At 44.9% G+C, this 11,032-nt stretch overlaps 2 protein-coding genes across 2 annotated transcripts; one reads left to right on the top strand and one right to left on the bottom strand.

Annotated features, from left to right (window-relative positions):
- Positions 1 to 473: 473 nt before the first annotated feature.
- Positions 474 to 8,168, bottom strand: T265_00009 (hypothetical protein; the record flags this gene model as incomplete). The annotated part of the gene is made up of 4 exons (XM_009163666.1): positions 474 to 533; positions 2,497 to 2,751; positions 7,958 to 8,082; positions 8,123 to 8,168. 4 exons carry the CDS (start codon positions 8,166 to 8,168, stop codon positions 474 to 476), a joined length of 486 nt encoding a protein of 161 aa, XP_009161930.1.
- T265_00008 (hypothetical protein) lies at positions 4,499 to 11,032 on the top strand (the record flags this gene model as incomplete). Its single annotated transcript, XM_009163665.1, has 6 exons — positions 4,499 to 4,633; positions 4,845 to 4,959; positions 8,003 to 8,139; positions 8,967 to 9,140; positions 9,245 to 9,365; positions 10,824 to 11,032. 6 exons carry the CDS (start codon positions 4,499 to 4,501, stop codon positions 11,030 to 11,032), a joined length of 891 nt encoding a protein of 296 aa, XP_009161929.1.

Genomic DNA, 11,032 nt, shown 5'->3' with positions numbered 1-11,032 from the left:
TTGCTTACTCCGTCTATGTACTTTTGACCTCCAGTTGTTTGATTTATCCGTACCCGCCACTCACCTTGCCGCAGCGGCCGTCCTGTCCGACGCTTGTGTATTGTGTGTCTGTGTGCGAATGTGCGCTACTGACCCTACTAACCCATGCGCGTTCATGTCCCGTTTGCGGGGCCTGCCTTGACTTGTTTTCTCATGAGTTCCGTATGATCGCACGTCCAACGGGAATCACGGGACCGTCGTCGGAAGGGACGACGCAACCCACACTACTGAGCCATCATTCCGCTTGCCGTTGTTTGGTGTGCGGAAGTTGACACTGTGCCGGTTAGTGACAGACCTGTTAACTTATTGACGCTAAGAACACGAACTACTGAGGTTTGTTGTACACATTTGCTTACCCTCGTGTAAATAGTACCGTAGAATTACGAACCCAATTCTTCCTTTTGATACTCGGGATTGTCGAACCTACGCGTCACTCAAAGCTCCGTATCGGGAACCTCAACAATCCCAGTGTCAATAGAATAGAAGACGTAGAACTGGCAAGCGAGTTAAGAATGGTTTTGGATCAGCCGAGCTGACACGTGTTAGTTTGCAGTATTCAGGAGTCACCAACCCACATTCCCCTTCCTCCTCTAGCTAACTGATCGCAGCACTCACAAACAGATCAGCGAAACCTACCAGTGGCACCCAAGCTGAGACATCAATTGAAACATCGTGAAGTGGAAGACTAAGGGACCAAACCCGATCAGAAATAATTTGAAACTCCCTCACCCCATCAAACGCATGACTTAGACAACCATGCTAACCAACACGACCCTTTAATTGATATTCAACATTGATCTAGTGCTCTAATCTGAAGAGGTCTTATTGATGAACTCTCCGTCTACCTTGAAACCTGGCCAACTTGGTGACCTGCTCACGTGGCGGAATGAAGATTTCGGGTGAAAAGCGAAAAGTTGCCTAGTTGAAACCTAACAAGCCCTTCTGAAAGGATGAGTAGACCTCACATCAACCGACGCGCGCGCACTAATCCCACTTCCACCCAAAAGGCACTGATGTCAGCACAACTGATGGAACAATTTCAGCAAAATCTCCCGGCTCAGCGAATAAACCAACAGTCATCGTTACAATTTTGCTACTAGTATTTTCCTCAGATAATACTGTGATTCAGATCAATAAGAAGAACTATAGTGAATATCCGAAAAACGCTAAACGAAGACATATCGTGCGGAATCGTACCGTTTCGAACGCTCTTGTCAAACACAGCAGGCATCACGTAAGTGATGAATAAGCGAATGTAAACAGCAGTAAAAATCCCGGATTCAAATTCTCAAAGGAAGGTTTAAAAAAGTATGTCCGCTACACGTACATTAGAGTGGGCGCAGTGTCCAACTCCGATTTTTTGGGCCTAAACAGTGCAGTGGACAAAACTATAAGATAGGTCAACAGACAGGCCTCTCAATTTGTAATGATTTTGCATTCTGAAGAAATGTCAGTCTGGCGACTGTAGTTGACATTATTTGTGGTAGAGGAGGTGCTTGGCGGCCAACCGTGGTTACTGGGTACTGGATTGGTCCAAACAGTTCAGGACAAACTTAGCAGCATGCTCGTTTACTCGCACATCAGGTTTCACTCCGTTTCTTCTTATATGGATTTTGTCACTTGTGCAGAGCTGTTACCCAGCCAGTTGAGGATGAAGGCTCGGATATGGTGTTGCAGGCTCAGTGGTGGATATACTATTGAATGCATTCTATCAGCCAATACAGCAAAAGAGCATTACGGGAGCACGCGTAATGCATACAGCCAAGCACACGTCAAGCGGTATCGTACTCCGATTGGCTGCACAAGATCACTTGTCCATTAAAAATTTCTCTCTAAGAAGTTCAACCAGCCATTCTATGGTTTGGNTATATATATATATATATATATATATATATATATATATATATCAACTGCCGCGCCGAGATGAATAAGGTTGATCGGGTTGCAGGAAGTGCGAAGTTGCAAACCTGTGATTTCCGCAGATTTATGGAAGACAGCTTATTTCGAAGCAAGCAATCTAGGTTTTTGTATGATTCTTGCTGTTGTTGCGTTCGTTGGAACACGTGATAGAAAATTGATTGGGATTTCATTCTGTTGCATCGTTTATCCTACGAATTTATATGCAAGCTCTTGATTGCATTAAACCAAAATGCACACCACTACGCTTTGCGTATTGCTGAATTAACGATGGAAGCTAGTATTCCAGTGAGTGTGTGAATTTGGAGACAGAAATCGCTTCATTCTTCTGATACATTTGCCCTCATGGAAAAATTTCACCCCTGGTGGAGTTTGAAATGGTATTTACTATAAAACCTATTTTTTTTCCGGTTGGATAACACCCATCCCTTGTATTTGATTTCTGTTTTATCTGACGAATCCGGTTCGAACTATCCACCAGGATATATAGTTCCACTCACTTGAATGTATGCCACAAACACATGCATTTCAAGTGCTTACAAGTGTGCACTGCAAAAAAAATCGTTCAGCTATAGCACCCTTTCGGTGCCTAGCTGCAATGCCACACGAAGGAGTCACGAGGGCTGGGATAATGCCATGTTGCCCAAGCCTAGACAGGGGAAGTCGAGAGACAGAGGTCGGTTTCGAACCACGGACCTTCCGGTCATCAAATCCGCGCTCTAACCACTTGGTCCATCTCGCCCTCAATGTGCACTGAAACCTTTCTGCAGTCTCATTCTTTTCTTTACTGAACCACTTCACAGTCGTAGTCAAGGTAGAGCCAAACAAAAACCTCCATATTGTTCAACAATACAACATGGATATGTACGATTTGGCAACGAGTGTTCGCCAACTAAAACCGAAATGCTGTGAAATGTTACCGACGAAGAAACCATCGCGGATTCATTCAGCGCCAATGATTGTCTGGATACCTTCGAGTGCAATAATAGAGCCAACTGATGCAACGTGGCGGGTTCGTAGGCAGCTCATACATGTGCTACGATAACTGATTGACCCCACATGCCGGGCACACTTCATAGGCAGTGGACGGGAGCTAAACACTTCGCTAAACTAAATGAAGGCACTTAGTCACATGCAGCATATACAGGCGGTCGGCTGGTGACTTTAGAGCCTCACACTCTCCGGCGTAACTGTACTGGCGCGTATTTGTTTCGGTTTCCGTTGTCTTTCCTTCTGGCAAGCGAGTGTACTGTGTTTGGAGAGAGAACAATCGAACTTCATTTCAGTGATTTGATGTATATGGTGGTAGTCAGTGAATTATTTGTATCATCAATACGAAGCTGTTACTTCTGCTCTTGGTGTGAATATTCCTACTTTAGAAATCATTAGCTCTGTTGTTGAAATGAGTATTTTTTCCCTTGCGTTCATAATCCCTCCACGTGAATTTGAAATAGTCCACAACGGGTAGGGTATCTGTGTGAGAGTTCAAACAGTTCCTGGACCTTCGTTCGATTATCGCAGGAGTACAGCAAGTGAATATGCATCTGCAAGGTAGCAAGGCAAGTGGATAAGAAACAGACGTATGGTAGTCCCCCAAAAGACCGACATACTGTGACAAGAAGGGGGAATTCCACAAGAATTCAAAGATACTGTGGCCGTCTTACAAATACGGAGTATTAGTCTGCTGAGCTGTGTGAACAAGCCCTTGATACGCACCTTATTCGACTACTTGACACCGGAATCGCTCGAAGCACACATCGTCACAGAATAAAGTGGATTCTGTTCAGATCACACTACAGTTAACCTTATGTTTTCTTCACAACAGCTCGAAACCCGGGAAATTGTCAACCGTTCCGTGTCCTCATGAAATCCTTCGACCCCGTCAACCGAGAAGTACTGTGGAGAGTTCTTTCTTTGGATGGTGGGTACAGGGCATTTCGGTGGATGCACATGGGGTTAAGCATAAACCCTATACGACATTACTCATCCCGAACGGTAGTCCATCGGCTTCGCTCACTGTGACAGACCAATCCAGAAACGGATGCTAGCGCAAACACGCACTTAGAATGAAAGCGTTCCCAATTCATTTTGCCTGGTTCGTCAAAAACGCATTGGTTATTCGCAATTCAAAGGAAACATGCCCTCCACCAAAACGATTATTAGCACCGTTCAGTAATATTTTTCACCGCCCTTCGGCGGGCGATCCCTTGATTGTCGCTCAGTGGTACGTGTGGACTTGATGGAGCCATGTATTGGTCTTATTTGGAGAACGAGGAGTTCCTCGTTCGGGATATGGTTTATTCGTGAAGAGGGGCGACAGCCATTATGGCACCAATTAGCCAGAAGCAATCAGCCGTGTGCAACTTCAGCAAACTGTCCCAATTGGTTAAAAGTGCACTCATCAGTTAGCTGTGTTTGAGCACTCGTGGATTGTTCAGTCATTGACACTCAATATACCGGTCATTTTCAAAAGCGAGGTGGCAGTACCTAATGCAATCTGACATATTCGCACGGCGTGACGTGAGTTTTACCAGAGTCTGCAATGTCGAGTGATTTCCGTAGAGCACAACACCTTCCCACAGAAACAGCTGAATACCACTGTCAAAAGAATGAAGTCCGACATTTCGATTTGATTTTCTTCTGGATCGTAACGGCCGATTGGGCTGCCAACACAAAGGTAAGGCTGTTTCTGGTAATTTGCTGCCAAGTACATTTAAGGAGGTTGGATTTGAGAAAAAATGCTGCTAATTGGCCAGATTAGTTCCAAAGGCTAAGTAGCGATCACACTTTAATTGTTCTTCGACATTGTGGTGCCACCTTCACATAATTTCACGAAGAACATTCCAAGGGAATATACACTCATTTGCAAACTAATTTATTTTTTCGAGAGACTCACCTGGAACCCAGCTGAATCTCTCGTTTGTGAAGCTCTCAGGCAACTGGATGTGCTGCAGCCAACCTCCTCGTGTTTCAGTCGTTACGATATTCGAGATATCGCGACACGTATATCTTTGTAATGTCCTACTCATAATGTTGCTGAAAATCCGTCGACAGCCCACGACCAGCTTCGCCCTTTCTGGGGCTCATCAGGTAGGCGCAGTCCCCGGGTTTCTGTCAACCTTATGTTCTACTTGAAACCAAATTGCACGAAATTAGCGAATATAGACTCATTTGCAAACTAATTAGGTTTTCCGAGAAACTCACCTGGAACCCAGTTGAATCTCTCGTTTGTGATGTTCTCAGGCTAATTTCGTGCAAATTGGTTTCAAGTAGAACATAAGGTTGACGGAAACCCGGGGTCTGCGCCTACCTGATGAGCCCCAAAAAGGGCGAAGCCGGTCATGGGCTGTCGACGGATTTTCAGCAACCTTGTGAGTAGTACCTTGCAAACATTCCAAGGGATTCAATTCCACTTCTGCATGTTATCCACCGTTATTACTAGCAAGCACCTTGGACTAGTCAGCCCCAAGCGGCATGTTCCAACACTTACGGGGGACGAATCAATTCGATCATTTAGTACAGTAAAGAATCTATTGGTGTTCATCACGAACACATGAGGTCATCTCTACAGAAATCCTAGTGTAACCACCGCGGTTTTCCGTTCACTCGCGTCTGACGGCTTGATTTTACCTACTTACGCGACTATTGGTCAAGCTACAGATTTAAAAGGGTTTGGTCAGGTGTACAGAGACAGAAATAGTAGTTTATTGAGACTCCTAGTCCGTTGGCACTAAACTGAGCAGTGGCTTATATTTGCAAGGAGTGGTAAACTAATACTGGCGATGGGAGGAGTCACTTTTTTGGTCGCTTAAGATTAGTTTCAATAGCCGGTTGGAGGTCTAGTTGTTGTCCGATGAAACTTATGCAGCAGTGTGTACATTCTAAGCGTTTTGACTGGCCTCGCAAGTAATACAACAGTTGATCATGAAAACGGTAGAGCCGTCGTAGTTGACAGGTTATTCGAAAATGGGTATGCGCTCAGTTGACCGATTTCGCGTTGCCAGCTCCCCAAAAAGATAATGGCATCTCACGCTGGAAACTATCTTACCTACGGGTTGTTAGTCCGTTCTTAGCCGAATGTCCCGTTAGCCTTGAGAGGTGAGAATACCAGCTCTACCGTACCCATCTATCAAGAATGGCACGCGTGCTTACGCTCACGCTCATGTGCTTCCTTAACTGAGTTCTGGATTCATCAGCCGACCTGAGACAAAGGTAGAGCACTAGTGGGTCATACATAGAGCAAACACCTGAACTCATCGTCATACAAGTTATACACTCCTTGCGTCTGCATATTCACTCTAGAGATGCCCTCATACGTGAGAACGATTCCCGTCGGCTTCTGCGGTCGCAGGTTTCGTCAAAAAAGTGACGAATTTGCTCCGCTGTCTATAAGCTTTGCCCATTTGGGACCGACTTGAACTTTTTTTACCTTCACCAGAGATGTACTGGAATCGTGCAGTTTTTGTAATTCATCAGGAAATAATTTCGGGCTCTGTAAAGTTATTCGTCTGAGCTGTAGATTAACGGCTGATTAGGGGATCAGTGTGCGGTCGTCCTAGGTGGTCAGTCGCTGAGCACACTAGTTCATCTATTGCGATCAACCCATGTTACGTACCACATGACTGTCGAAAAAGCGGAACGATCGCATACCAACCACTCAGCCGCTAGGCCCAGATGATCGAAATTACCAAGTTAAGTTGTTTAGAATTTGATTGACGCACCACTAACGCGGAAAAACTGAATTATTATTCTTGTTGCCACCGTAACCTTGTCGTGCTTGAGGTGATCACTGTTAACCCCATCAAAGCTGACGCTGCACGAGCTGGTTGCGTCATCACCAACATGAGAACCCCGAAGTCTTGTGCAACTCCGCTTTCATTCTAACGGCCTTAGTTAGACTGGATAATTGCTAGCCGGTAGCATAGTAACCAATCACTGTCCATACGTTTGACCAAATGATTCGATGGGGTTAACAAGGTCAGCAATTAGGCCAGGCTGTTTCGTCAATTGGACATTCATCACTTCCTACCCCTGACCCGCACGCCACTCCACCCCCACCTCCCGCCAGCATATCGGCTAATTATTAAGTAAAACCAGCTGTCTTGGAAATAAAGACGTAAAACGAAAAGTCCCAAACAATTTGCTGTGCCTAGGACAGGTCGGCCCTACCAGGACAAATGACCCGGTCGACAAATTTACTAGGTAGGCAACTCAACCAAACATTGTATTTTTCACACAAATTATTGGTTTGCTTTTAAAACCTACATCATAAGCGATACTAACGCCAACGTCCTAGCACCAGACAAGTAGAAATTGCACGGCCAATTTTAAACGGGATTTGCCGGTTATTACATCTTCATAAGTTGAAGGGATTCAAGGATTTCCACCTCTAGAAGGGATGGTAAATAATCGACGGCGTATTTCGTAAATAAAATTTGCACATTTCTTATTCACGATAATGCGATGACTAAACACCACAGGAGAACCATCAGATTGCAACCCAAAAGTTTAAACAAGGCTGTTGCGAGCAGCCCCACCACAATCTTGATATTGGAGTTGTCCCTAGCGTGTAGCTAGGGAACTTCGTGGTAAACGTCTTATCACTAATCAAGGCGACACCATTGGTGCGTCACCGAATCGGAGCAATTTACCACTAGTTGTATGCATATTATAACATGCGTAACACTACGCAACACAGACGTTTTCAGAACTCAAGTATTCATTAAGTTAATGAAATACCCTAGCTAATGAGAGGGAAATCGCCAACATGATACAGTCGTTTCTGGTTGTTCACCGACGTTTTGAGTAACCGACAATCATCAGCCATATGGAAGACCGGAAGGACCCTGTGAATGATGCCTATGGCTCAAATGCTTAACAGTGGTTACCATCCCCACACAACTACCCGAACGTTCCAAAAAATTACCGTTCTAAAAAACCTGACCTGTGAAAGCAGTGCATATTGATAGAACTCGTATAACCACTAAGTACCAGGACACACCGTCATAAAAACAGCGGGAACCCATTGCTGTATAAAAACGTTCAGCCGTAGCACCATTTCGGTACCTAGTTGCCATGCTACCGGAAGGAGGCACGAGGGCTGGAATACTGCCAGGTTATCCAAGCCTAAACAAAAGCAGTCGAAATGCTGAAATTGGGCTCAAACCACGGACCTTCCGATCCGTAAGCTGGTGTCTTAGCCGCTGAGCCATCTCGAACCCTTGCTATATAGCTCTTATCACTTCGTCATTGCCGATGCGATCTTCACCTGTTACGCCCACCTGAATCTAGGCAGTTCGGAGAAAAATCCTCATTTGTCATTCCGAAGAAATATGTTGCATCCACCCATCAAACGAAACAGAAAAGTCGTTCCAAGGGGAATGTCCCCGATTTTTACTACTGAATACACTCCGGGCGAATGCACAGTCATTCAATTGCCCACTTACAAAATACTCGTGAGTTACGCGTCCCTGACACCACAATCCATGCTTAGGATGGGTGATCTAGCGTCTTTCTAGAGCAAAAGTAACCGGATTTCCGCAGGTAAGCAGTTCCTAAATCACTGAGCTTACTAAACACAATATTGAATCCATCAACCGCTAATAATCCTTAGTACGCTTAATGGTCCATACGATGAGCACACTCAGAGGCTCGACGTCTCTGTGCAAATTAAACGGAAACCTGAATCCCATCAGTCACAAGAGCCACACAAGTGTTGCCAAGCCACGGCTGTTGCGCTTATTCCTTGAAAGATTACACCTCCAGGAATCCCAGCGGTAACGACCGCTTGCCCGTAGCAAGCTAAAAGCGTCATGTAACATCCGAATGTTTAATAAACTTACCGCTAACTCCCAAATCAATGCAGTTTAATGATCAGGTCGAATGTAACAAGAGGCTGTAATTTTGGGTTCATATGCAGTGGGGTATCGTTGTCTAATTCGTAGTGTGCACCGTATGACATGCAGGTGAAATATAACCCAGATGGGAAATCTCTTCCCACTCCATTCTAGAAGTTTTGCCAACCTCTTCTTCGAACCTCGGTTGGAAAGACCTACATAAACCCAAGATGGACCAAGTGGTTAGAGCACCGATTTACTGACCAGAAGTTCCGTGGTTCGAACCCGACCTCTGCTTCTCGACTTCCCTTGTCTAAATTTGGGCGGCCTGGCATTGTCCCAGGCCTCGTACCTCCTTCGTGTGGCATGGCAGCTAGGTACCAAAAGGGTGCTACAGCTGAATGATTATTATTCGTAATGCACTACTCATAAATTTGCTGAAAATTCGATAGCCCACGACCGGTTTCGCGCTTCTTGGGACTCATCAGGTTGGCGCAGTCCCCGAGCTCCCGTCAACCCTGTTTTACTTGAAACCGAATTGCACGAAATTAGCGAAATACACTCATTTGCAAAGTAATCTGGTTTTTCGAGAGACTCACCTGGAACCAAGCTGAATCTCTTGTTTGTTAAGTTTCCAGGCAACTGATTATTATTATTATTATCGTTACATAAACCCAAGTGGTTATATCGATATTTCATCTTGAAGTGGTAATTCGGACAGTCGATTTCTGACAAAAAGCTCGTGCGAATGGGCACAGCCATCAATGGAACATCCGGTATAGGCTATTGCTTTTGAAATGAATTTCGTGATGCGTCCTAACAAATGCATAGCACTATTTTACATTAGATGCAGGGAACGATTTCCGACTGACACTAGAAACACCGCGAACTCTCGGAGGAATAGCTCAGTCCTAGTGAGACAATCCAGTAAAAGGGCAATCATAATGAACTGGAACCCCACTCTATTGCAATGAAAATATGACAGGTCACCATATGGCAGTGTTGGAACGACTTCAACGGTAACGATACTTCGACTCTTGCAAACGAAAATGGGTAAAACATGCGGCAGTACAGATGCTCAAACCCACATGAGTCAAGCAAGTTGACACCCGCTGCCAAATCACACCAGAACGTAGACCAACACATAGCGGAAATTCAGACTCAAATAACTTTTGAGCCTGAAACGTGAAAACTGTTCAGGAATGGACAGGTGGAAAATTTTGCCTACGGAGAGCAGGTAGAAAAGCTGAATGCAGTCTGTGGTCAAAAATGAGAAAGGGTCATGTACAGAAGAATCAACTCGACCGTGCATCACAAGACCGACATGGCAAATATGCAAAGATAGAATCAGAGAACTGGAGTATAGGTATTCCTGTTCACAGCACATATGTTCCGGTGGTAATGTCTTTTCCGCGACCAAAGGACTTCTGTTCCGAAACTGTTTGGAAGTAGATTTTGTCGGGGAAGTTGAGCCGTTCTTTTATTCGCCTTCCAATCCGGAGGATTGTATCTTTATCTTGACTGTTGGATAGCCAAACGGCCATCTTGTGTCCTCGCGTACGTGGCTGGAAAACTGCACCGCATATTTGTTCTGCTTCATCGTCTGTTTCCCAATCACAACCAACAAGGAGCATCAACAACTCCTCCCAGTATCTAAAAATGTAGAAACGTCCCAATAACAATAAACATCTCGAAAGTTCGATGAACGGCTATGAAGCTATAGTACACGGAAATTAATGTGACAAAATTGTATCTCTATAGATTACGATTCGGATGTTTCCCTGCAAAATGTGGACTGAGATGTCTATCACGATCATGCTGACTTCTACGAGCTTACCAGTCACAAGCAAAGCATGANATATATATATATATATATATATATATATATATATATATACCCGTCGGTAGTCAGGGTAGAAGGTCCTTGTGAACAGAAGCCTGGTAACGCATTAGTGAAGATGGGCACTCATGTACCTTTGAAAGGAACGAAGATTAGTGTTCGCAATTCAGCTTGACGCCAGTCGTAACGAGACTGGCTTCATTGCCTTACGGTGGCTCGTGAAACAGCGACTCGAGAGCAGCAAGCGGGATTTTGGCAAAGCAGGGGTTGCGTTGACCAAATCTTCACACACCGTCAGATGCTAGAACGCCATTCCTATACGCGACCCACAATTATAGTATTCCTGGATTTCCAATGCCTGTTCTGTTTGACACGCTTGTCCATCAAGGAATCTTTGTGA

Source organism: Opisthorchis viverrini (assembly GCF_000715545.1).
Source record: "Opisthorchis viverrini unplaced genomic scaffold opera_v5_1, whole genome shotgun sequence".
Classification (NCBI taxonomy): domain Eukaryota; kingdom Metazoa; phylum Platyhelminthes; class Trematoda; order Opisthorchiida; family Opisthorchiidae; genus Opisthorchis; species Opisthorchis viverrini.
The sequence above is the reverse complement of the archived record's forward strand: the minus strand, read 5'-3'. Positions and strand labels throughout refer to the sequence as shown.